The following is a 27259-nucleotide window of genomic DNA, read 5'->3' as shown; positions in this document are numbered from 1 at the left end:
ATTTAGACCCCCCTCAGTCGTCTTTTTTCCAGGCTGAAAAGGCCCAAGTCCCTCAGCCTTTCTTCCTAAGAGAGATGTTCTAGTCCCCTCATCCTCACCATTCCCGGGTGGGGAGGGGTCATCGGGTGATAGAATAATTGTATAAATGACAACATATTGTTATGGGTTCTTCAAATCATAACAGCTTCAGATGAATCGAGGTGACCATTAGTATGAACAAGACAGCTATGGTACGTGGGAACATGATCCTTCCCACTCTTGCTAAACCACTAGGGATTGCCACTGTCATCTAGAACATGTGGAGCAGTTAATAAAGTTAACAAAATGTATGATTGATTCTTCTTCTGTATTTTAAAAGAGACAGGCAGGCACCTAAAATAATTTCCTCACCCACGTGGCAATTACTCCTAACTTTTAAGGTCCCGTGCCTACATCTGTGTGAGGTCACTTAAACCTCTGAAGGACATCACTGGGTGTAACAACTGGTTCATTCAGGTGACATTAAAGGATTGGGGTATGAAAAATTGCTCTCCAGCATGTTTTTTTTCATGACCAGTTCCTCTTTCCCTGAAGCAGTAGCAGGACCTACCTAGGTGGCACCTATCTAGGTGGCACATAAAGCTTTTGTTTTCTGGAAAATGCCAGCTCAAGGAAAAGACAACCGCTTGTTAGCCAGAGTATCTACGATAGCTCTGACATGGAACCCTAACAACAGTAATGTCAGCCAGAGAGCCTGGAAAAGGTACACACCGAGTACAGTGCATCCTTGAAATAATATTTACTGTTTATTTGTTCCTTAGCCAGGAGGGATGCACATACATTTTCTGCTTGTTAGGAGGCTGCAAAACCAGACCAAAGAGCTATCCCTGGGCATGAATTTTAAACTAGGTACTAGGGGTACAGCTCAGGATGGTTAACGTGGCTCTGAATTCACATGAGCTCTCTTCTCTCCACACCTGTCACTTGATGAGCTGCATTGGCCTGCTAAGCCGAGTACTGATGACATGCAAGGAGTGTGCAGCCTAGGTCTCTGATCCTACAAGCAATTCTATGTGCGCAGATGCCTGACTCCTTGCCCAGCTTTACTGATGCTGAGAAGAACTACATGGGTGTTTACATCCATTTGTGCAGGACCAAAATCAGTCCCTGTGTATGACTCCTGGCATGACTAATTACAGCTCAAACAGAGTGCTGACCTGCATTGATTCAGGAGCGGGCGAGGAACATTGGGGATGAACTAAGCTGTGTACGAAGTGATCCTTCACCTGTCCCCTGTGTGAGAGGGCCACCTTTGTCTCAAGCAAAATAACCACTTCCACTCTGTCCGCAGACCTTCCCTGTGCAAAGGGCAGAACAAAGCCTATTTGCAGGAGCTCTGTGCTTTTAGAATTTAAGGGCACAGAAAAGCATCAGATCATTTATTCTGATCTCCTCTGTAGTACAAGCATTTCACCTTTGTAACTTGAACTGAAATCAGTTAATTTACTTTTGATTGAAGTTGAATGTGTTTAGCTGAAGGCTACCTTCCAGGATGGCACTGAGCTTTGAACTGAAAACATCAAAAAATACAAAATCCACTAATTCTCTTCCTAGTCTCCCCCAGTAATTAATCACCATGGTATTAAATATTGGCACCTAGTTTCCCATATGAATGTATCAGGATTCAGCTTTTAACCGTGCATCCTTTCCCTGCTTAATTTCAAGGTCTTTCAGATGACACAGGTTCTCCTCCCCACATAAAACCCACTTCTTTGCTTAATCCACTCACCTTCCTTTTGATAATCTAAATAAATGGAAATGTTCAAGTTTCTTATTGTATGGCATTTTCTCCAGGTTCCTAATATTTATAGGTTTTTTCATCCTCTCCAATTTTTCAAAACACCATTTCCAAACATCATTTAAAAATACGAACGTGAGAGCTGACTGCAGTATTCTAGTGTCAGTCTCTCCAACACCGCATACAGGCACAAAATCATCTTCCAGCTTCTAATCGCTGCTCCCCAGCTTATGTATTCAAGGATCACATTGACCCTTCTGACTTTATGCTGCAATAGGAACTTACATTCAGTTGCTCGTGCCCTAAATCCTACTTAGAGTCTTGTTTTGGGAATCAGACTCTATGCTTTTGCAACAGCAAGTCTGCATCGGTCTTTATTGTACAATTTTGCATTTGACTACAAAATGCTTCTTTTAATGTCCCCAGCTTACAAAGAAATCCAGGCTTGTCTAATATGCTTGCTCTATCCTCATTATTACCCTGCTCCACCCAACAAATATTATCAGTCTATTATTATGAGTCCCTATTTATGTTCAGATCACTAGTAAAAATATAAGGTGCCTAAACTCTGGTAACTCTGAAAGCAATTGTTCAGCTCTCACTTAGACCCAGGAACATCTAAACACTAAATACGTCTCAGTTTTCAACAGTAAAATATCCCTTGTGCTTAAAATTCCAGCATACTGGAGCACTGTTGGTTAATTACAGTAAAAGGCATGTGTTTTGGAAATGATCATTTCAAAAAAAATTTTAGGACAATACAGTTTTAACTAGTACCCAGTAGTACTAACCTCAAATTTTAGATCACAAGAAGCCTTTAAAACAAAGATCTTATGATAAATCAAGTATCAAACAACATACCAAATGTTTTGTCTTTTTTCCTGGCTGCTACTGAATGAGTCTGATTCCAAATCAAAAACTCAGCTGACATCTAACCTGAGCGTACCTCGCAAGCAAAGGAGGGGTTTAACTGCATATGAGGTCCTCAGTCAAACGCAGGGGTCTCTCTGGAGTTGCCGTCCCCATTTTCCATCGGCACTTTTCACTTTCAACGCCACAAACACAAGTAAATGCCTCCTGTCAGGTAAATGACCACTCTCTTTTCTGCTAGTGGCAGTGAGCGATGAGCCGGTGATGGCACACATGAAGGGTTCTGCTTTCAGGAGAGCTTAGCCTTCGCCTGAGAGGCAGAACTTGACAGGGTGAAGTACTCTCTTACTAACTGAAGTTCACAATCACATTTAATGACCATGGGGCTGGAAAATAAGCCCAAACATTTAGTGTCAAGCGTGGATCTAAGTAAAAATAAAGAGGCCATGAACTCCTCAAAAAGTCCCGTCCCCGCCCAAACCCTTTAGATTGCATTTCAGCACATATTTAATGAAAATGTGAATGTCCTCCTCTATTGATCTTTAGATGAGCTTTCACTGGCCTACATACAGCTAATCCTGGGAAACCGAACTGCTTGCGCAAATAAGGGCCTAAACCCTTAGGAAATTTGTTAAACTGAAGAATAAACAAAATATCCATAAACTTGATTTTCAAGGGCATGAAGCATCCACAGCTTACACTTGAGAATACTAAGCATGTCTGAAAATTGGGACATTTGCTTTGTTTCTGCTGTTAAATTGCTGCCTCAGCTTCCCTGTCCTTTACCTGACCTATAGCATGAAAATATTTTAGATGTGGTTTTTACAGTGGGGTACTGAGTTCTGTACTGGGGTTCATTCAAAGTGGTATGTTAAAGCACCTTGAAGGAAAACTGATCTGTTAGCTCTTAACCTACCTTCAAACATGAAGCCTCAAGGAAGGCTGATTTTTATACCCACAATAGCTAGTTTGTCATCTGGTTAGAGATGTCAGAAAACAAATCTGTTGCGTAAAGCTGTCTGCTGGTGTGAACTGGCAAAGCTGTGCTGGCAAGGCAGAGCTTGGCCCAATCTTCCCTCAATATTAAGTGACATAATGCTTTCTGTGCTATTCACTGGCCAGCCCTCCACTTCATAAATACTGAATGCAATACCTGCATGATTGCTGGAGTGACTTTGCCCGTCACCTTCCCCTGAGGAGACAACAATGCAAAACACACTGAGAAAAGCTGCACTCACCCGATCTTCTTCTTCTCTGACATCTGGCATGGTGCTGATGCAGAGGCTGACTGCAGTGATGGCAACAAAAGAGACTGAAATACAAGCAAAGATCTTTCCTGGGATCCCTGAGTGGGGGTTCTCCACCATATCCCTGAGCTTTCGCATGCACAAACTCAATCGGCTATTGTCCTGGAAGGCACATTGCGTAGTTTCACTAAATACCATCTCCCCTTCATACAGCCTGGCCTCAGCTGCCTCCTCCTCTTTCTGTCGCAATCTCTTTTTACAGCACCTTTCCAGGTGGTCCTCTTCTATCCCCCAGTACACAAGCTCCTCCTGAAAAGAAAGAGCGCACATCTCCCTGAGAAGCCTCAGCTTCCCAGCTGTCAGGAAAGTCATGATCGTCCTGAAGGCACTAGGATTACGGTCAAAAAAAAATTCATTGCAGCTAACATCATAATCGTCGCAGATGTTCATGATCTCATCATAATTGTTGCAAGATTTTAGCTTCCCAAGCCTGGTCAAGGGGCAGTTCTCCAAGGTGGTCCATGGAACTTTGTATTTAATACCACCTACGTTGATGATCACAAACCTGGTCCGGTCATCCAGGCGGGCTAAGCAGCACAAGTCTTCCCCAGGGTGCAGGAGTTTGGCCTTTTTGTAGAAGAATCCTTTCTTGGTTTGCACTTCACACAGATTTTCCAAGTTATTGAAGGAGTAGGAGCTGAACTCAGGATCTGCATTCCCAGTGAGCAATGCCATTTCATGACACATTTGTTGAGCCCATAGGGAGGTCAGGGCTACTCAAACAAACACATCTGGAGCTTGACTGGAGAGTCAGTCTGTAAAACAGAATTTTAAAATTACAATAAAATGACAGCATTGCTAGATGAAAAGCCATCCTATGCTTTCAGTCCCAAGAAATTTTTTCTCCATGGCATAATTTTTTCTCCTATTATTTTAGGACTACCTTTGCTTGATAGTTGCTTGGGGAAAGAAATTAAACTGCAATAAGGTCAGAAGCCATATTGATACTTCTAGAGGGTTTAGTCAGCGAATGAATGGAAACAAAACCAGTGTCCTATAATTTTCAGAAATTCATTTTCTAGAGGTTCGAGCTAGAAACATCAATGGATACTGGAAGGGAAAATGTATCTTTTGGATACATGGCAATTTACATTTTAGCAACTTAATAAAGAAACTTAGTTGCAAGTGGTTTTTTTATTATTTTGGCCCATCTACATAATGCTTCTATTACAAAATACCTATAGTGTGAGGATAAAATGGATACCTATAGTACAGTCAGAAATGTGATTTCAGGAATGCTGGTAATTCCTAATTTAAATTCACCAAGTTTAGGTACCCATAGCAATGAGTATGTGGCAGCTGAGAATCCAGCCTGCAGCCGGCACCCAAGCTGGTTTGGGTGCTTGAGCATAAAGTGTGTACCACCTGCCATTGGTACCCCAGCTAACTGGATTAAGGCTATATTGGGCATATCTACCAGAAGAGTCCCACTTCTAAAAGGTAGAAAAGCTTTTGTTCTCATGCTGTGGTGCCTGCTACCTGGGCTAGTGACGTCTCCTGCAAGGAGGTGCGCATCCCGGGTCTCAGTGGAGTCCAGAGCTTGTCTGGGACGCCCGAGCTGCTGGAGGCTCTGCTGCAGTTTTGATTGTGGGAGGTGGACAGGGTGCCCAGCAGCCTGGCAGCTGCTCTGAAGTGGGAGACCGAACCCAGGAACAAATCAGAGCTGGAAGCGACTCACTGCTGCTCTTAATTCCGGATAATGCAGAACCCAACCAGTCACATTTAGCAGGAATAATGCTCATTGTGCACAATTCCAGGATTTAATTTGTGCCTTCTGCTTACCCCTCCTTTACCACGCTACAATCCACAGATCTCCTGAATGCATTTTTTCACCTGCCACATTGCTTCCTCATTTTCTCTAGAGCTCTCCACCCAGGTTCTCCAAACCTATTTCTCTATGTCTTGAAATGCTACTATGTAATTGCATTACTGAATCACTCCAAACTTCCTGAATTGCTCAGATATGAAGCAGGAAACAAGAAATCTGCATAGGACTGCTGGGACTCCACACAAAAGACCCGGACTGAAAATGGCAGCGGTGATGGGCAACAACCTTAAGTAGGGGATGTAGAAACCTTACTAGTCGACAAAAGGAGAAAAAGCTCAGTTGTGAAGGATAGTCTGACATTTCTGACGACAGGACGGTAACCATGAGGCAGTAACTCCATAATTTATAAGCAACATTCTCCAGTTCCCTTTGAATCTCATGCCTCAGCCTGGAGAGAACACCGAACAAGTGGATGCCCAGAAAAACTGGGTAAAACACACATTCAAACAAATTCCTACAGCAGCACCTTCCTTTATCCATAATAACTCACTAGTTCTTGACTCATTAGACTTAGTCAAAAGAACGTCCAACAGAAAGTGGCGAATACTTGCTACTCACAGCCCTGAGTCACCCTCTAAATACTCTTACCAACCACACTCAAACAACAGAATCACAGCAATAGCAGTGGTACTCCTGTTTCAACACTTCAGTGAGGATCCAGCCACTGAATTTTAGAAAGGCATTTACATTGGATGTTTGTAAAAAGTCAGAGAAAGGCTGGTTTACATACAAAAGACCTGAAGTCACCTAAAGATACTTTTCGGCACTGTGAAAATTTCAGAAGAACTAACGATGCCAAAATCCAATTTAACTTTGTGCAAAAAAAATGTTTAAACACCCATTTGCGTGAGGCAGCGTGAACGACAGAGAAAAGCTCCTTCACCTGGCTAAGGGCCAGTAAAGGGTAAGAGGTGGTAGCATGCGTTCTGCGAAATGGGTGCTTTTACAGCACAGGCTTGAGTGCAGCTGGGATTGCAAATACCATTACTGTCATAAAGAGAGCGCGCTGTCAGCACGGCATATGCTTTAAGGATTTAGTCTCTTGTTGCTTTTTGTTGGTAAGATAAAATATTCACTGCCACTGCTCAGGGCACTGCGCTTTTGTTTTCATGCCTCACTTGTTACACAAGTTAACATACAAAAAGTAGTTTACATTGTTTTGACATCAAGGCCTGGATTTGCTTTTCTCCTCTCCCCTGTGTAGCAGGTTGTTTCATAAAGGGGACAGATACATTTCACAGAATTATTTTGAACCTAATCTTACATGTGCTTCTTCCTTCCTCCAAGAGGCAGCTAACTCAATGTGAAAATCAGTAAGCCTGTTGTTCATTACAAAATCTCTGAATTATAGAGGGTTAGTCTTTTATTTTGTGGATATAAAATCATGTTGATTAGATGTAAAGCTTAAGGAAGCAACTACCCTTTTTTTTTTTTTTGTATCATCAGTGGATAAATAGAAAGTGATAACGGAAGTAGTTACAGATCGTATTGCCTGTGGTTTAACAGGTTGATTCTAGACAGCACTGGTAGCATCAGATGCTGGAGTTTAGTTACTAAAGTGAATTTTCTGACCTCACAGAAAATCCCAGAATCCCAGAATTCATAATAGTATATATTATTAGTTGGCAGCATTTGTTTTTGAAATCTCAGCTATAAACATAAGCATGTGAAGAGTTATACATGTTATTCTCCTTGGCACCTCTGTCAGGTGGTTGCCCTAGACCAGGGCTCAGATGTCAGTGGAACAGCACAGAAAAGCTTGTTGTGCCACTTTAACTGTCCTGCAGAAAAACAGAATACATCACTGTGGCCTCCCAATTTGGCATCTATCTTGAGAAGTAAAATAAGCCTGGAAGGTCTGTTTCTGATCTTATGTGCATGGAATGTATCATGACCTTCACTGAATAGTAAAGGATGTTTCAAAATTATGTGGGTCTTAAAATACTCTCTGCATGCCAAGGTTATCTAATGTATGCACATGCCTACAGTAAAGCATCCCATTGAAGATTAACTTTAAAAGCCAATACTTCCAGAAATGATACTACATTATCATCCAGTTGGCATTTCCACCATTTAATCTGACACATGGGTGCAAGAAAGACTATTAAAACACCCCCATTGCAGGGACACAGGACAGAATTTGACTCTATATTTGTTGTTCATCATTTTAAAATGCTGTGGGAGAAATGCTGTATAAATGTTTCAGTTTGATGATCACACACAGGGTGGGTCATACATATTGTGGATTCTTTTCTTTTTTAAGTACAGTGAAACAGTTTTTATTCACTAAGAAGTACTTTCTTTGGCCTTCTATGCATGTGCATGTGCACACACAAGTTCAGCCAAATTCTGTCAACAGCAGACAGTTGAGATGTTTAAAATACAGATATACTGAACATGAGAAAAAACTTCTTTACTTTGAGGGTGTCAGAGCACTGGAACAGGCTGCCCGGGGAGGTGGTGGAGTCTCCTTCTCTGGAGACATTCAAAACCCGCCTGGACGTGTTCGTGTGCAACCTGCTCTAGGTACCCCTGCTCTGGCAGGGGGGTTGGGACTAGGTGATCTCTGAAGGCCCCTTCTAACCACTACCATTCTGTGATTCTGTGATTTCTTACCGAAGATTTTACAGATTAAGTAAATGTCAGAAGCATACAATTGCTTCATATTCTCCTTTTTGTTGAATTATTTTCTCAATGGAGAGGGGGCTGTTTTCCTACTTACTGCCTTTTCACCTTGCCTGCTTCCATCACCTGCTCCCATCACACAAACATTCTTCATCAACCCGTTTTATGAGTATTGTTGTATCTAAGTCATACATGTTTTGTATGTGGCTCCACTGGTCTCAAGTTGCCTTGAATATGAATGAAAAATGGGGCAAAAACATCCCTGCCAAGAGGCTGGCCGGCCTGGTGAGAGCTTTAAAATAGTGACAGTAGGGAGGAATCGGTGGAGCAAAGGGTGCAGGGTGACGTGGCCAGGAGAGACCTCATGATCCGTAGAGGGCTGAAGGGTGACCCCATCAAGCGTATGCACATAAATGAGGGTATGCCTACAGAAAGTGTCATGGGCAGAGCGCTCATACCTTTTCTGGGAAATCATCACGACTCGGTGCCTCTGAAGTGCCTGTGCACTAACGATGCAGCCAGGGGAGCAAACAGGAAGAATTCGGAGGTCTGTGTGCAGTTGCACAGAAACTGGTGCTATGAGGGTGGTCAAACACTGCAACAGCGTGCGGAGAGAGGTTGTGGTGTCTCCATGCTTGGGGCCATTCAAAATCCACCTGGACACAGTCCTGAGTAACTTGCTCTAGCTGATGCCGCTTTGAGCAGTGGAAGTTAAACTAAGATGAACTTCGGAGGTCCCTTCCTACCTTAACTACTCCATGATTTTGTGAACAGTCTCTTTTTAACTGCTGCTGTAAGTTACAAAGTATTGAAGGTTTACACTTGTACTATGGTAGCAAGAGGAAGCCACGAGGCTTTTTAGTAATTAATGTTTTAAGATTTTTCCTTGTGAAATGAAACACACTTTGACAGAGAACAGGCTATTGTGTCATAATTTAAAGCCACAGACATGAAACATAGATTAGGGTGACCACAAGACGTTTTCTCTCAACTCCAACGAGAGTTGAGTCAGTGAATCCATTCTGCAGTGCTCAGCCATTCTGAGTCAGAGACGTGCTGGAACCTGACATTGCTGCCTAGGACCAAGCAATTCCCATTTCTTACTGTGACATGATTTATAATTTACAATGCACACATTTATTTTAATAGTAAAGCTTACACATGCAATTGACCACACATTTGGTAGTATTACAGCTAATGCTTTGGATGAAGAGGTTCAGAAGACCGCGGTTGCTCATTTACTTATTACATTTCAGTAGAACCTGGATTCCCAGTTATGAGTCCCTGCCAGCCACTATGGAAATATGAAGAGAGGAGAGCACCTGCCCATGAGGCATACAAAATACAGAACAGATGGGGTGCAACCAATACATAGATTTACAAAAAAACCCAAAAACAAACAACCCCAAAAAAGGAATATGAGACTAGAAGGATATGGAAACAATAAAACTGTCACAGCTTAGCAAGAAGGCAGACTCTCCACCTGATTCAGGGGAATTAGCTTCCAAGTTAGTCCACACTGAACATGGCTCCCTATGTACTCATTATCATAGAATCATGGAATCATTTATGTTGGAAAAGACCTTTAAGATCATCGAGTCCAACCACTAACCGAACACTACCAAGTCCACCACTAAACCATGTCCTTAACCACCACATCTGCAGGTCTTTGAAATCCCTCCAGGGATGGTGACTCAACCACTTTCCTGGGCAGCCTGTTCCAGTACTTGACAACCCTTTCAGTGAAGAAATTTTTCCTAATAGCCCATCTAAAACTCCCCTCGTGCAACTTGAGGCCATTTCCTATTGACCTATTGCTTTTTAGTTGGGAGAAGAGACTGACAGCCACCACGCTACAACCCCCTTTCAGGCAGTTGTAGAAAGTGATAAGGTCTCCCCTAAGCCTCCTTTTCTCCAGGCTGAACAACCCCACTTCCCTCAGTGGCTCCTCATAAGACCTGTGCTCTCGACCCTTCACCAACTTCATTGCCCTTCTCTGAACACGCTCCAGTACCTTAATGTTTTTCTTGTAGCGAGGGGTCCAGAACTGAACACAGTATTTGAGGTGCAGCCTCACCAGTGCTGAGTACAGAGGTACAATCACTTCCCTACTCCTGCTGACCACATAAAAAAGCAGGCTGTGCTAGTCTAGTTACAGCACGAACTGCTTCTTGCCCTCAAGTCAGCACATTTTGACCTGACATCAGCACAGCCTGATGCTTTTCCATGCAGACAGAGCACTCACAACTTTAAAGGCCGCATTGCGCTACCTCTGGCAACCATGTCACGTCTATATTCAAATTCTCTTTCTAAGGGAAACATTCAACATGTGTCCAAGTAGAACCAAAGTACACACCAAGATGTATGCAGTGAGGTTGACAGGGGACACAAAATTGGGAAGAGGTCAACCACAGCTATATAGATCCAAGGCTTTCTATCTCAGCACTCCAATCTATGTTAAAGCACCATTATACAAAGATATGGACAGTATTTCCCTCACACTTTGCTTCAAATCTTTGTTTCAAGTTTTCTAAGCATATTTGTACCTCACCAAGCACAACAGGAGTCTGAACTCCGCCTGTTGCTTTGCTACTTTTAAGTCATGAAAGTGTTGTTTTATAAGGAACGAAAATGAGAGTAACATTGGTTCAATCGGAAGCATCAAAGCATTCTCCTGCAAACTTTCTGAAGTAAAGGAATCAGTGCTGAAAGCAATTTTGAAAAGAGTCTAGTTTTTAAAAATCATGAAGACATGTAAATACAATTTGTTTGCTATATATGTTGCCAGCTTCACTCTCAAAATGTTCAAAAAAAAAAAAGAAAAAGAAAATTAGAACAGGGTAAAACTGCTATAATCTATACAAGGATATACTGCAAAGGACAAAGGGGAGTCAGGTTCATTTCACACAGAGTATTTTCTACGTAACCCAAAAAAGTTGAATTTTACATATTTCTGTATTTATTATCAGTAAACTTTAATATCCCTAACCTCTTAAGCCACCATCATTCCTGCTTAGAAACAGAAACAGTCCAAGAAGTTGAAAAGGTACTGGAATTTTCAACAGTCCTTCATTTTGTCCATTTTTTCAGCAGAGTTACAGGAGGTGGGGACATGACCTTACACACCTACCTGAGATGGCCTGATCTAACAGAGAAAGGCAGGTTTCTCGTGTAGTAGAGGAACAGAATAGCTAAGATAGATAGGCTTCTCCGGAGAGTAGTCTGGGGCTAAGAGGATGCTGCTGCATTGGTCAGTTCAACAAGAAGCCCAGGAAGAGTCATGCCATAATGGAGGCTGCAAAATTCAGCATGTGAAGCTGGACATTGTTTTCATACTCTGAGTGTACATTTTCCTTAATAGTTTCATTAATTTAGTGGAGGAAAAAAGGAGTCATTTTCTTCTCTGAACATCCCTCATCGCATTTACGCCGCGCTATGTAATTAGCTGAAACAATTCAATTTGTTAAATGAACAAATCGAATTAACTTGACTCAACACCAATTATTCTGACATGCATCCATAGCTATTTGTCTCCATTTGACAGATTATGAGTTATCTAGTGTTACTGCACTTGCCAGAGCTGTATAGTGAAAGTATTAACACATCTTCAAGAAATCAGAGATCTACCTGAAGGTATGTAATCCTTCTCTGTATTTTCATAGCACAAAACAAACTTCTGCTGAACTTCCACAAGCTTTCAGTGCCCATTTATCTTTGTACCCTAAACAGAATGTTAACTATTGTTCCTATGAAGCAATTTGCAGACTTCAGTTGCACAGCAGACAAAGGCAGCCGCGCTAGATAAAGGACAGACAGAGGAAGCACCACTTGCTTTTGCATTCTCCCCAGAATTACAGAATTCTCTTTAGGTGAGTGAGCATCAAGGTTTCACAATGTCCTAAAATTCAGAGTGCTTTCACAGTGTATTTTACTAGACAGAACTATCTGTATGCTGTGCAATAAAAAACCAGCAGAGCCTTCAAGGTTTAGGCAGATCCTGCAAGGATTAAGCAGAAAAGTTTTCCCCCACAGAATCATTATTACTTACAATAAAAACAGAGCACCATGTCCAAACCATGCTTTATTTGTTTGCGTTACAAGAAAAACACGTTTCTAAAATATGCTTACATCCTCAGTTCATATTTCCTGAGCATCTGATCAGGGACACCAAATTATGCACAAAGTGAGTGATGGGCTAAAGCCAATAGACTTCAGATCAGGAGCTATACTTCCCAGGCTCTGAGGAGATTAGATTGCATGCAGAGATTTGTTTGATCCAGTTCCTGTTAACTGCAACCACAGATTAAGTATACAGTCCCTAGAGCCCAAAATTAAAACATGTCCTGTCTGCACTTGCTTGGATAGATTGAGCCCTGCTAACGGGATACCTTTGACCCCAACTGGCAGCCACTACTTGGTGAAGTTTCTATCCGTCCATGAATCATACACAATTTTATTTTAGGAGCCTTGACAATCCCTTAGTATCCTGTTTAGTCAACCAGTCTAAGAAGCTCAGATAAGGTACTAAACTTTGCTACTCATGATGGTGTTAGCTGCCAATATGAAATATTTCTTTCCCTCTCCTTAGATTGCTGTATTTCAGAATAACCGATCATCAAAATCCAGTTTTAAAAATATCTACTCCAGTCACGATTACGTGCCCACAGCTGGCCTAAGGTACAATGTGAATGGCACTATCAAATGCAAAAGTGACAGACTGTGTAGTATGTTAAAACAGCATTGTTTATTCCTCTCACCCAGGAAATTAAACAGATTGTCTCTTTTCTGTTGCCAAAATTCTGGAAGCGTGAAAAACCAAACAAGTTATGGTGTCTTTGCAAATCACAGAATTATCATTCAGATGTTCCAGTGGATCTGCAGATCACTGTAGGGGGGAAGAGAAGTTTTTAGCATGAGCTCTGCTCCCTCTGTAACACTGATACCAGTATCTTTTATTTCTGATCTATCCTACTGATTTTTGCAATTCTATACTTAGCAGCTTCCCACCCAGATGATTAATATGCTTGATTTAGTACAAAATGTAGCAACCTGGTGTCTGACTGGAAATAAGAAGGTTTGACTGTGTGATGCCACGCTTGGCCCAGTTTCACATTCAGATGTTCATGACGATTTGCTGGGGCACTTCTCCTAATAAATGGATGGGTGCAGCTGTCGTTATGTCTCTTTCAGGGCCATTCACAGGTTTATATGAATGGTTTTTAGATACACATGTTCAAATATGATAGGAGGAGAGGAAATGGCCTCAAGTTGTGCCAGAGGAGGTTTAGATTGGACATTAGGAAAAATTTCTTCACCGAAAGGGTTGTCAAGCATTGGAATAGGCTGCCCAGGGAAGGGCTTGAGTCACCATCCTGGGAGGTCTTGTAGACCTGGAGCTTAGGGACGTGGTTTAGTGGTGGACTTGACAGTGTTAGGTTTACAATTGGACTCGATGATCTTAAAGGTCTTTTCCAACATAAATGATTCCATAATTCTATGCATAAATGCTTTTATCAAGTGCTCACAGGTTTTAGATGTAGATCTAGGCTTTCCAACTTCTACATGAAATCCTTCACAGAGAAGATAAATTGTATACAAATGAATCTTGCTCCTTATGTTAGCTTTAATTAGTTAACACTGGATTTTATGCATCTTCTTTTTTTTTGGCAGATGACTTTCTTGCTCTCGTGTGTGTTTCATAAGTCAGTTGTGCATTGACCTAAAAAATACTCCCATCTCTGTTTAAACACAAGTCTACCTTTGAATTCAACATTATTTTAGTTAATTATTAACATCATTGCATAGAATACGTTTTAATTTTAGACTCTTAAGACTATATACTTAATCCACGGTTGCAGTTAACAGGAACTGGATCAAACAAAACCCCACATGCAATCTAATCTCCTCAGACTCTGGTTAAAGTATAGCTCCTGGTCTAAAGTCTGTTCACTTTTGCCCACACTCGCTTTGTGCACATCTGGTGTCTCTGTTCAGATATTCAGCAAACATGAACTGATGACAAAAGGACATTTTACACAGGTATGAGGGTTAATATAGCTAAGCAAAACATGGTTTAGAACATGGTGCTCTGCTTTTTTGTTGTAAGTAATAATAATTCTGTGGGGGAAAACTTTTCTGCCTGATCTTTACAGGCTCTGCTCGTTTTTTATTGCTTAGGGTACAGTCAGTTCCCTACACTGTAAAAGCCCTATGAATTTTAAGACATTGTGAACTCTTCAAATTCAGCCATTTGAGCAGGGTGTCAAATCCGCACAGAGAAAAAATGGGCAAGATAGGGATGACACACGGCTGTTTCAAAGTGAACCCACCCCGTGATAATCCATCTCAGAGTCTACTCTTTCTGTTGTATCAAACCCCACTCCAGAAGAGAAGTGGAGATTCCTGAGACAAAGGGACTGCAGCCCTACTGCTCTCATTTCTCTGACCACTACGAATGCAGAGGAGCACAGACAAAACAGAACACAGGCTAGAGAAAAGGCAGTAAAAGAGTGGGATGGAAGAGAAATATCACATATGACTCAAGCATAGGTGAGATGAAAAAGAAAAAAAGAAAGTAGAACAAAACCAAAGGTAAGTCTTCGTTTTGATGTCAAAACATCACAATATACATATGGCTTCTACGGTCACAGGGAGGTATACACGCCTTCTGATTTCAGACACGTTATTTCAATAACCGAATATTGAGTGATCAGTTTGTATGTAGTTAGTGAAAAGCAAACTCTCAGCTTACATGTTCAGAAGCTTGTTTTTGGGGAAGTCACTGTGTGACCATTGCCTCTATGGCTTGGCCTGCATTCTTAATTCCAACTCCTAAACTAAATGCCTACAGCATAAGGATCCCACTGAGAACTTGTCGTATTAGCCTCAGCTTTTCATTCAAGCCCGGGTACAGACAACGTATATTATGGACACCACAAAAAGGATCATGGTAAATCAAGAGATCTAGTCCTGCAGCAGAAATCATTCAGCCTCAGGGGACTGAAAGCTACCACCAAAATAGTTTCCATTCTTCCAGCTATAGTTGGTAGGTTCCGGAGAAGATGTAGGCTGTGTCAGAGGGGGAGGAAAAAAGATAACCCGAAGCCTTGGGAAGACACCTGACATTTGATATATGTGCCACTGGGGTCCCACTGAAGCAGCCCACTCACCTCAGTGCTCTGTTTTGCTGAATGACAACTCGCTACAGAAATGATCACATCTGTCTGACAGACACAGACCCAGGGACTTTCCATCCCCTCTTCTGTGCTGGCATTCCTGCGCCTCTGATACAGACACCATGCATGCTTGGTCTCAGCGCTCCCTCCAGTCTGCATTGCGTGTTTGGACCCATGCTTCCAAAATGCTGGGTCTCGATTCCCTATCCAGAAATGCTAGGTTTGCACTGACGCACTGGGAAGAAGTCAGGACTGGAAGAAGGTTCCCAGACACAAATGTGCTTAGGGATGATGAAATGTCGTGAAATGGTAAGCCCGTCCCTCCTCCAAATCCTGGCTGAAAGAGCAGGGAACCTTAGAACACATTTTTTAAAAAGGGAAGAAGGGAGAAAGGAGCAGATAAACTCTCCAGAAAGTACATATGCTTGAAATCCTATGCGGTTTGGGGAGCTGGAAGGGAATTCAAACAGCTTCAGGTGGGCAGGACCTGCCAGATCCCAGTTCACAAGGAAAAGGAGAAGCTGGAGCTGGCAAGTGAGCTCTGCCACTTGCTCTGACTCATCCACATGTTGACCCTGTCTTATGTCCTTGAACTGAATGAAGCTTTCCCAGCTTTTCTACTCTTTTCTACTCTCTGTCTTCCCCTTCATCACATCTCTGTTTATCTCTTCACTGTACCGATCCCTTTCCCCTTTCCCTCCCTCTCACACTTCCTTCCCATCAATCATTCTCAAGTGATTTAGGAGAATATGAGTATTTTCTACATTTCCTGCTGTGCACAGATTATGCCTCCTCTCCCTCCAAGAAAAAGCATCAACAAACGAAGACTGGAGTTAGATGCTGTCCAACCACTCAAAAACTGACAAAATCAAAACCAACATCCATGGAACACATGGCACGTACAAGTTCTACTAAACACCACGTTAAAGAAGCCAGCTCAGAAGAAAAAAAGCTAGGTGGAAGCCCTTGCAGCTTGGCAGACTAAATACACCAGTTAAACCACCTATACTAGGCACACACCTGTAATGGGAGCAAACTTGTTTTTAAATGTCAGCGCTGCCCTTTGAGGGAATGGACCCCCCATACGAGGCAAGTAAAACTTCAAGCAGCTGAAACCATCGGTACACTACCAAATCATTATTTTAACCTTGAGAGGCTGCACATGCGCACTAGCTGAATCCTGTCAACATCAAAAAAAATCTGGGATTAGACTGCTCTGTCTCCTGAGCTCATGGCTAGCTCTGCCTTGTTTGTCCCATACTCGCAGGGACACACACATATTTTAGCACGAGATAAATAAGGCTGCAGTTTTACAGCCCTTGGATGAGGTGACCTTTAAACAGAGTGGGGTTCTTAACTCTATGGCATGATGCCACACAGAGCACTGGGAATAATGACAAGCGGCCAATAGCTGCTGCTTGATGCAGTGAGCATTGCCTGTCCTACCCTCTGCGGGCAGAATTCAAGACGCATGTCCTCCAGACATGGTTTTAAATGAGGAGGCGCTCCAGATCTCGCCCTGTACCCAAGTTGCATTTCCACAATGAACAAGCTTCCCTGCCTGGAACAGGAAGCGCCCGGAGCTCTTCACATCTATTCTGTGCAGTCTTCACCCGGGAACACCTACGTTTTGCAGCTTTCGGGTGTGATGAACTGGAAATACTGCAGCAGCTTGAAGTAAATTAAAAAATCAATCTTTTTGCTGAATTAAATATGAAAATTAATAATATAACTAGAAAAGTACCTCTCAGGTATTTGTAGTAATTTTAACACAAAATTCTGTTTTGAAATGTCAATTTCACAATGACATCTACTCTGAATTCCTCCTGTGCAGAGGCCTGTAGTGGCAACATCAGCCTTCCCGACAAAAGCTGACAGGACAAAGCCAGAGCTTCTGGGTGGGAGCACTGATGCTTTTGGCTCCTGGAAAGCCAGGATATGGTTCAGATTTTTCCCCTCAAACAGCTGATAGCAGAGGCCTTTCGCAGTTTGGGGTTACAGATGCGTTTCCCCATTCTCCCCCTGCTATTGAAGAGGATGAAAATGACCTAAAATAGTCTAAGGCATCTCTGTAATTTCTCTCACCAGCAACCCACTTCCTCCTACACTGAGTTGCCATTGCTGTATTCAGTAGAGAAATGCTTAAATTCACTAAACACGCTTGCTCACTGAAAGGATCATCTGATAATGTTATCAGAATTCAGTTTTAATGTTTAATAATGAATCGAAAGGATTAGAAAACTTTGCACTTTCTCTAATGCAATTATTTCAGTCAGCTCACAGAGCAAGGGTGTTCGCATTTCTAAGACCTGGTTCTCTATAAATTTGTACTTTCAATGCACTTATCTATGCAATGCAGTGGCAATGAACGGATTCCACTGCAAAGGCGATGGCTTTAAAATCAAGTAAAATATGACTGATCTGGTTACGTGCAATATCTTCAATAATCATGCTGAGTCCTTCAAAAATCACCCCCCCTTTCAAAAACACTGGAACAGATAGGCTGACAGGCCGATTAATCTTGAGTGCAATAGATGAAAACATTTCACTGCCATCTTGCTGGAGAACACTGGTAGACCAGAGGTCATGAACACATGCTCTGATGTAACATTTCCAGAGAACTGCTGGAATGCGACATGAAATGAAGGTGACAGAAAGGTGAGAAGCTCAATTCTAACAGCAGTCCTTCCTGTCCAGAGGTTTTTGACCCAATAAGATTATATGAACCGTGAATGAGGTGAGCTCTTGAGGCAATGAAAGCAGGTAAGAAAGTAACAGCAACATTAAGAAAACAATCCAGGCTTTTGAGTGGTGCTCAGGGCAGTTATTTATTTACTAATTGTTTTTGCAATTGGTCTAGAAAATGAACAGTTCGTGCTCTCCCTGAGAAAGCTCTCCTCTGTTCAGAGCTCCTTCAGCTTCTGCCAGATTGCTCACCATCATTCTACTTGCAATGCCAGCAGATACACAGGAACATCGGGATAAAAACACAGCTATGGAGTTCCTTGTACAGCATCACTACTACTGACAGGGTTTTCTTTCTGAGCCTTTATTTTCATGCTGCAAAATGGCACGTTGTTACCCATAAAGCACACATTCTGCAAGTGCTACAAACAATAAATCACTCTGCCAGATCCCAGGATCTCTGGCACACTCCAAGCCTGCTGGTTTCTTCCCCTGTGTTGTCATGCCTTAAATCTTATTACCATCACAAAGATGACCAGGAATTCATCTCATTGCCACCCAGCCTTCCCCTTCCATGAGGAAGGCTCCATCAGTTGCACTGTCTGTGGTGCTCGTGAGTTAAAAATAGAAAATTAGAAGGTAATTAACTCAGGAGGTGTGTAAGACTTCACTACAGCATCCAGAGCTCGTTCAGGATTGACAGTGGAGCGGCTTCTTCACTTCCCACTGCAACGTTCATACCACATAGCTCTGTGGAGACTGGCTAATTACGTTGCGCTACGTAGACACACAAACAGGCTTTACATCAGCAAAAGTAGTATAACCACATAAACCAATTTACCCTGCATCTAGATTGTGCTAGATATCTGCACAGGACTGTCACTCCGAGTGCCTGCCCTGATGACTTTCCTCACAACTAGATCTACAAAGGGCAAGAGGCTGGTGGCAACTCCATTACCAATGGAAGAGAGGAAGGCGATCGAGATGTTGATCTGGGCTAGCAGAGTTGAGGAAGTTGCTTCTGTAAATTCACTCTTCCCACCCTGCAACACCAGGATGTGTGCATGTCTTCCTCATTCCACCATCACCTGACAGGCCAGCATAGTAGCTAGCCAGTTCATGATGCAGCAAAGAGGATCTGCATGACTATTGCACATTCAGCAATGGAAAGCTGCTCTAACTTTCTTGTGTTGCCAGAAGCTCCAACAGGCTCTCAAAGAAGCTGGAGACTGCCAAGCCTAGGAATGATTTTGCACCTCTCTTTCTTTCAGACTACTCTTCCCGACTGCCAAAGGAGGCTCCCTAAAAGGTGCTCTGCAGTTGAATAAGCTGGTCTAACTCATCAGGTCACGGTTGCCAGAGCACTGCATTACTGGCATAGCGAGGGAAAAAAAGCTTGATGTTTGGCTAAATGAGAGAGATAGTGGAGGTACTAACAAAAAACTAGGCTCCAGCTCAGCTTCAAGTCTGTACTTTGGAAAATATTTGGTATGTCTTGTCCACTAAAGAATCTAGAGCCTGGTCTGTACAAACCCCCTTTCCTCTCCCTCCATAGTGACAGCGCTGAGTAGATGTGTTTCTAAGGCACAAGGCTTATGCGCTCAACAGCTCTGTGATATTTGCATCATGCAATACAACAGAAAACCCCAGATTTAGCCACCTCCATTTTACTTATCCTAGGGCATTACTTCCAAACAAAACTTCATTATTTTGTTATTGTTTTCTTGCTAACAACCAACCTCTACCGTTAACACAAAAGAGCCACTGAAGAAACGTGCACAAAAATAACTTTCATTCTCTCTCCTGAAAATTTTCAATAAATAACATCTCATAAAATATGAATTCATATCCTATTTGCTTTCTCATCAAGTAAAAAGTAAACATGGATATCAGCATCTAAAGGTCTGAATAAAGATCAGTAAATAAGTAGCTAACAGCTCCTTAATGAGGATGCTTGAAAGGAAAGCATGTAATCTGATTTGTACTGCATAATTCTTTTTGTATTATTTATTTTACACTTTAAATGACCTCATTTTATTTAGTGCATTCAGCAGTCTCAGTAGCTCACTGACACGGAACCACTTAGCTTAAGCTCTGATCAAGCAGCTGCTCTCCAGTTCACTCAGTCCCCTTCCCAACAACAAAATTTGCTCTCCAAACGCAATCCCACACAACTACAGGAATTAAGTATTTGGCTGCTGAATACTTCTATACCCTGACAGGAACTTGCAGCCCCTTTTGGTTTCAGAAACCCTGTGCTGCAGTGTATCATCACACCTCACAAGCCCTAGCTTCAACTGAGTCAACAGGGATCCAAGGGGCTATGGAAGCCAGGTCCTAGAGAGGGCGATCCTCAGGCTTTTGAGGGGCTGGAGCAGAGGGGACGCCTGGGAAGCCTCGCTGGACAAATCTGGTCAGCAGGAAAGATCCCACTGATGCTATACAGTGAGTCCAGTTGATAGTATAAATCTCTATGTCTCTGTAGTCATTTATAGGGATGTTTTTGTGGCTGTAAAGGATAGCTTAATGATCTAGAAGGGAAACAAAGTGTGAAACGAATATAAGACATGAGCAAACACAGATGGGTTTATAGAAACAGAGTGGGAGAGAGAAGGCACTTAGCTAAACCTCTTGTGGTCAACTAAATGTAAATTGTACTGTTTTCAGATAAAATATGATAATGAACTAAGATCACTTGGTGGCTTTATGCTTATAACAACTAATAAATCAAAAAGAAATATGTAATTTCCTGAAACACTGTGAAGGAAGAGGAACGAAGGATAAAAGCCTTTGAATAGAGACAAATATGGTATAAAGCAGATACTTCATTATTTTAGAGTCTAATCCAAGCCTGTGCTGGATCCCTGCACTTTTCATGTAAGTTAGCAAGTGCCAAGCAGCTTGTAAGAAGCTCTCTGCCTCTCTCAGAATCAGGACCCTCGTCTGCTGTATCACCTAAGAAAACCACTACCAAGTAAATGCATAACTGGTACTAATGCTTAAATACATATAAATGTATGTAAACACTCCCCTACAAAATTTTGTATTTTCCCCCTATAAATATCACACACACATATATATATACACACACACACATATGTGTATGTATATAGATACATATATATATTCCCCTGAACAGGCAGGAAAATGACAGACATGAGATTCAAGACATGAAATGCTTGTGGGTGTCCAAGCACAGCCCTCAGGAGTGCAGGGCCAAGAAGCACCAAGGGTCAGATCAGCCATCAGCTCTCGCTGGCTTCCAGTGGAAACGAGGAGCTCAAACGAGGTGCCTGCACAGAGGCACCTAGTGCAATCTGAGACACCCTGGGATATAGGAGTAGGGCAGATGTGACACAACGGCAATAGCTGGATGCCAAGTAAGATGCGCTAGTACATCTAAAAGAGCACTGGATGCCCATCTTCGGGCAACCAAAACTGTCCTAGGTAAGTAGGGTCCTTTAGGTCGTTTGAAAATCTCTGCACACAGAGCCCTTGGGGATTTATTTTTAATTTCTTGGCAGCAACAAAAGATCCTCCATATTCATAACTTTTTAAAGTGTGGCACTCTTACATCAAAAGTCATCACTGCGTATCAACTGCTCTCTCCATGGAGATAAGATACTCACTGAAACAGCAGAAGTGCTGTTAAAAAAAAATAATCAATGGATTTCTACCATGTTGTGGTGCATGTAAACCTGAAATGTTCTGTAATTAAAGTTAAGTACTTTTCTGGAAGAAGCTTTCCATAATATTCACATTAGGCGGCTATATTTATTACTAAATGCCTCCTGTTTTATCCAAGCAGAATACGTTCACTGATTTGTATTATGGAGCATAACTCCTTAATTCTCAAGTTAAATGTGATCACTGCAGATACTGGTTTTGCATGTACCCAGCCTGTGCATGCAAATTTCTGATGTCCATACCGAAAGGGCTGTGGCTTTCCTTTCAGAGTACTCACGCGTCCCTTCTAAGGCACATACACACACAGGAGAGCCAAACAGCCAGGCCAGTGAAAGGGCCAAACAACGTCAGTCAGTGTTACCTCTTCTGCTGCCAGATAAACATTATTGTCTAAAAACAGTAAACAGCCTTCCTGATCCTGGACTGGTAAAGCAAGACAGAAGGATTTTAAACAAAACTGCATTCTCCGGGAATCACAACGCAAAAATGCCAGTTTCCTCCAAACCCTAGAAATCCAACTATTCATTATCTTTATACAAAACCAAAGCCCAGCTATAAAAAAAATAAGTAAAGCTAATCACCTAGATATCCCTTTCTGTAATACATATGCTAGGATCTCATGCTTTTGCCCTCTTGTATATTCTGTATTCCCATTGACTTAAGACAACTTGGGAATTTGTTACAGTGAAAGGAAAAATCAGGGTCATTGAATTCACCAGTCCATGAGAGTAAAGCAAGCTACTTTTCATAATGTATGTCCAGGCATCCTATAAGCATTAATTGGTAGCTATTTCAGAATGTCTGGATATTGTGTGTTTGTCACACTGTCATAAAATGCTATAAATACACAGCTAATAAAGATGCCCCAACTGTAGATGCAGTCTTGCAATATGGACAGCCTACTTCCATCTAAATTAAGACAACTCGTTTTAATTCTGGATACAGAACAGCGTAGAACATCCTCACTCCATTTTGCATGTAAACCTGTTAAGATTTTCAGACTGATGGTTATTTTGCACAGAGAGAACCAGCGCTTCCAACAGACCTGCTGGATCCTGTGTGGTTCCACTGAATAAGAGGAAGAAGAGAAAGCAAAGAATCAGAAACCACTATAAAGGAGCATTCCAGAACAACGAGTCCAAAATTGTAGGGACAGGATGGGGACAATGTGAGAGAACAGACGTGTATCCTCATTTCCACCCCATCTCACACTTCTAAATGCCTTTATTTCCACCCAAGAAAGACAGGAGCTCCACTACCCCCAGCCAAGCCGTCCCAGACAGACAGCAGGGAGGAGTTTTACAGATGCTACAGACATTTTCATTCCAAATTCTCCTGGATGTGTCACAGTCGTTGCTGAGTTGCCCTTATGGCCATCGGCTCTTTCTCTCCTGCCGGTGTTTAATGCTTGCTCCCCTCAAAAAACTGTTGAGCTCTACTTTTACTAAGGGATGAATAAAAGACCTTCATTTATTAGCCTCCTTTCAGCTACTTTCCTAACAATGAAAAGGCGAAGGACTCGCTTCTGCTGTCTTTTCTTACTTCCCATAATCTGGCAAATCTCTTCTCCTTTTAAGTAATTTCTTTACTCTCTCTTCAAGTTTTTCTCCACTAGAGCAACATACTTTTCCTCACTTTATGGACTCTTTCATCCCAAGTAAACATCTCACAATATCAACTCACCATGCACCAGTTCCAGCTCCTCATTACCAGGTCCGTTTTCTCTTCCACAGAGACATGCATAATTACACTTATGGGGTACAGCATACATAAATCACCTATCATGTGTATCATACATTCTAAAAAATTGACCTGCAATTGTTAGCCACCATAGAGTTTCATCCCAATTATTTCTAGCCATGAAATCTAAGCTGCAAAGTCAAAAGTTGACCGAATATGGATTACTGAAGCTGGGTTTTGGAAACAGTAATTTGTCATTTATTTACCTAAGTCCTACTTTCAAAGCTATTGTGATCTCATCCCCACAGGCCTTGAAATTGTTTTTTGAAACAATGCTTAAATCACTTTTTCATCCGGCAAACTTTTCTTTGGCACTTGGTTCAGGAGTTGAGGTTCACCCTGCGTTTTCACGTCCTGCTCTGTGCACTGCTGTCATCTGCCCTCCACCCCTGCTTACTGCTGCATGCTCTAACGCAACAGGGCTGCTGAGTTACCGTTACCACATGGCGAATATGTGGGCAACAAATGAATTTTCCCTGACACTTTCAATAAGCAATGACTAATAGCTTTTTTAATTATCAAAACAGTGACAAAAATAAATGATATTTAAGGTTACATTCTCGCCGCCTCCTTATTTGTGTGTACAAAATATGCCCACGTAATTGTATCAGCGAATTAGCTATACAGCTATTCCAGTGCCTTTTCAAGTGCAGCTGTATCTGCTCAAATGTAGATTTTTCATATCTGAATGACGGTAAACACACGAACCAGAAGCATGATGAAGATTTGGTTTCTAGAGGATATTGCATATTAAGTTGCACATTCTAAGTTTTAATATTGTAAATTATTGTTATGATATCCCTGTATACATTTGCAGTTTCTGCATTAAAAGAATCACACTTGATTCACTGAAGATAAATCTGGTCAGAGACTATTATAAAATTCAGAATGTGCTTAAGCTCCCATAAACAGAACAAGCAAGCCTGTATAGTTGGTGCATTCACAATTTATTTCAGAGTCATTCTGTTTTACTGACTTACGCTCCTGTTGTTCTTAAAACCTTTTCCTGTGATTTATTTTACACTCCAATAAACGTTACTTTAAATCCTCCCATTCCTTTTGTTTAATTCTGCAAATTTTATTGCTTGAAACTTCCTGTAAGTATCTGCAACAGTTACATTTAACCTTCCATGAGCCTCTCTCATATAATCGTTCATCTTCTAGGACAAAGACTGGTGTCAAATTTCCTTTCTTTTTATTAGGCTTCTTTCTTACTGCTAGATGGCATGTGAACCCTTAGGCTTACTTCATGTTTGCTAAGGTAACTAACTGTCAGCACTTCTCATCTTCCCTCAACATTTTTCCCCTCCACAGGTTCATCTCAATTGATTATCCTTGGCAGTTCTAAGACTTTCAAAATTTGGTCTGCTGAAATTCAATCTGGTGCAAGACAACATAAGGACAGCCTATAACCTTGACAAGCAATAATAACAAATTTTGAGCACGCACGTCTAGTTAGCCTTGACTAGTCTTATTTCATCTGCCATTCAATGCCTAGAAGTATAACTGCGACATACTATACAAACCATAAAATCAAAAGTGCATTCTTTTTGTAGAAAAATATGTATTTCCTTTCCTAGTCAATGAATAAACAAACATTTCTAAGTTCTCCTTCTCCTCATCACTTTTACAATACTCCAACTACTTTGAGTGAAATCACACCATCTGACTGCTTTCCCTAAGATGGACACAAATTATTTTAACCTCTCTTTATTTTCTTTTTTAATTCAGGAGGGTGAGGCCAGCAAATTTTATACCAGACTACCAACATGCTGGAAAGTCAAAATTTAAACAAATGCTCTGTATGCTTCCTGCTCTAATTTTTGCTCTGAAAATAAGTATTTCTTATGTTGATTTGAAACATAAGAAATAATGACATGTGGCCGTAAAAGGGACACATATATAGGAAAACAAAATCTGCCAGTTACACTGAGCTATTTTTGTCATATCTGACCTTCTGGCTCTACTCCAACCACATCACTCTAGTTACGTCAGCAGCTTACTACCATTTGCTCACCAACTCATGGCAGTGCTCCGTGACTTCTTCAAAGTGATTCACAGAGCACGAGATTGAGCTTAAGGTAGCTTCAAATGAAAATAAAACGTGCAACTTGCCAGACCCAATCTCATCCTACCTGTGCTTCCCCTCCCAACCTGCAAATCTTTCAGAGCAGAAGGAAGGAGGTTATTTGAACCATCAGCTGCAGATGTTTCCAAGATGTGTCAATGGTTAAGGGAAGATTTTCCTTTGATTTTGTCCAGCTCAAGAGAGGATGAAAGTAAACCAACTACATTTTTCATGATTCTTTCTTCTGCATTTAGTTACTTCTGAAATGCTTTCCAAATGTTTTCTCAGGGTTTGGCCTAAAATCTTGGTCTGCTGCCTTCTAAAATTCTCCTCCAACATATGTTATTTGCCTGGAAGTTGATAGTGTCTTTCCACTTTCCGAAAAAACTTCAGTCAGAGGAACCATGAGATTCTCTATTTCCAGACCAAATCCATTCAGTTATCAAGGAAAGAATTAGGTCTTCTACAAAATCAAGTTAGGGCACCCACAGAGGAAGCTGATCCGCTAAATAAGGAGGTGCCATTTTGCACAGCGCCTTTTCAGCACCGAATCGCCATATGCTGCTGTGTACCTCTTTCACTCGCATCCTCTCTGAAGGAAATCAGCTCTGTGTTCTTCAGCCCACTAGCTCAGTCTTCCCCAAAATTGCGTGTACTTTACGATGGGCATCTAGTTGCAGCCTAATGTCTTCCCACCCCACCCCAAGGTGCTGAAATATGTTTTTAGTGCTTTAGGCACCCTTGAAAGGAGCAGACGCATCTTTTCCACACACGCTGCACCAGGTGATGCAACAGGGACACAGGCTCCTCGGGGGGCCCATGGCAGGCTGAGTCACAGACACAAAGCAGTTGCGGAGAGGAGAAGGGAGAAGTGACAGTCTCTCGCTCCGCGTGTGACACTGTGTTTTTCTCTCCCGTTCCTTGCGAGTAGCACGTGGGGTTGAGGAGGTGGAGGGAAGCCACAGTGGTGTTCTGATTCCCTTGCACTGCATCAAGGAAGCAAGGGAGAGAGGCAGTGGGAGAAGAACTAAAGCTCTGCTAGGCCCAGCCTAAATCTATCCCATATATAGCCTATCTTGTAACAAAACAACAGCTTCACTACGTGTCATGAAGACTGAGCAGTACCTTCTGTGTAAAGACAGACTCTTCACAGTGCTCTACAACACCATGGCCCATAAGGAATCAGGACTGTGTGGGGCAGTAATACTCAAAGCTCTTATAGCTTGCTCCCTATCTTCTCTAGCCATGCATTCACCCAACCACTAGCTTCTCAGCCCTTCCTGGGTGCAATAAACCTATTGCCCTCAAAAAGCTTTGAAATGGAAGCTCCAGCCAAGACCTCCCCTTGCAACCTCACCTAAGCCTTCTCTCCTGCCAAGTCCTGCATGCCAAGTCACAGAAGGCACTCCTAACATCACCTCCCTGGCTGCCTGCCTCGTCCTCCCTCCAAAGAGACTTCGGCATCACTTCCTTGCACATCTTGCCTCCACAATGCTC

At 42.0% G+C, this 27259-nt stretch overlaps 1 protein-coding gene across 6 annotated transcripts in view; it reads right to left on the bottom strand.

Annotated features, from left to right (window-relative positions):
- Positions 1–27259, bottom strand: part of KCNG2 (potassium voltage-gated channel modifier subfamily G member 2) — a 64058-nt gene that overhangs the window by 25244 nt on the left and 11555 nt on the right. For all 6 annotated transcript variants that reach the window (XM_063325777.1, XM_063325778.1, XM_063325773.1 and 3 more), the window contains one exon: positions 3886–4709. In XM_063325777.1, the coding sequence (XP_063181847.1) occupies positions 3886–4641 (756 nt within the window). In that variant the 5' untranslated portion in view covers positions 4642–4709. The remainder of the gene's footprint in view (positions 1–3885; positions 4710–27259) is intronic.

Source organism: Chroicocephalus ridibundus, chromosome 2, assembly GCF_963924245.1.
Source record: "Chroicocephalus ridibundus chromosome 2, bChrRid1.1, whole genome shotgun sequence".
In the NCBI taxonomy this organism is placed as follows: domain Eukaryota; kingdom Metazoa; phylum Chordata; class Aves; order Charadriiformes; family Laridae; genus Chroicocephalus; species Chroicocephalus ridibundus.
The sequence above is the reverse complement of the archived record's forward strand: the minus strand, read 5'-3'. Positions and strand labels throughout refer to the sequence as shown.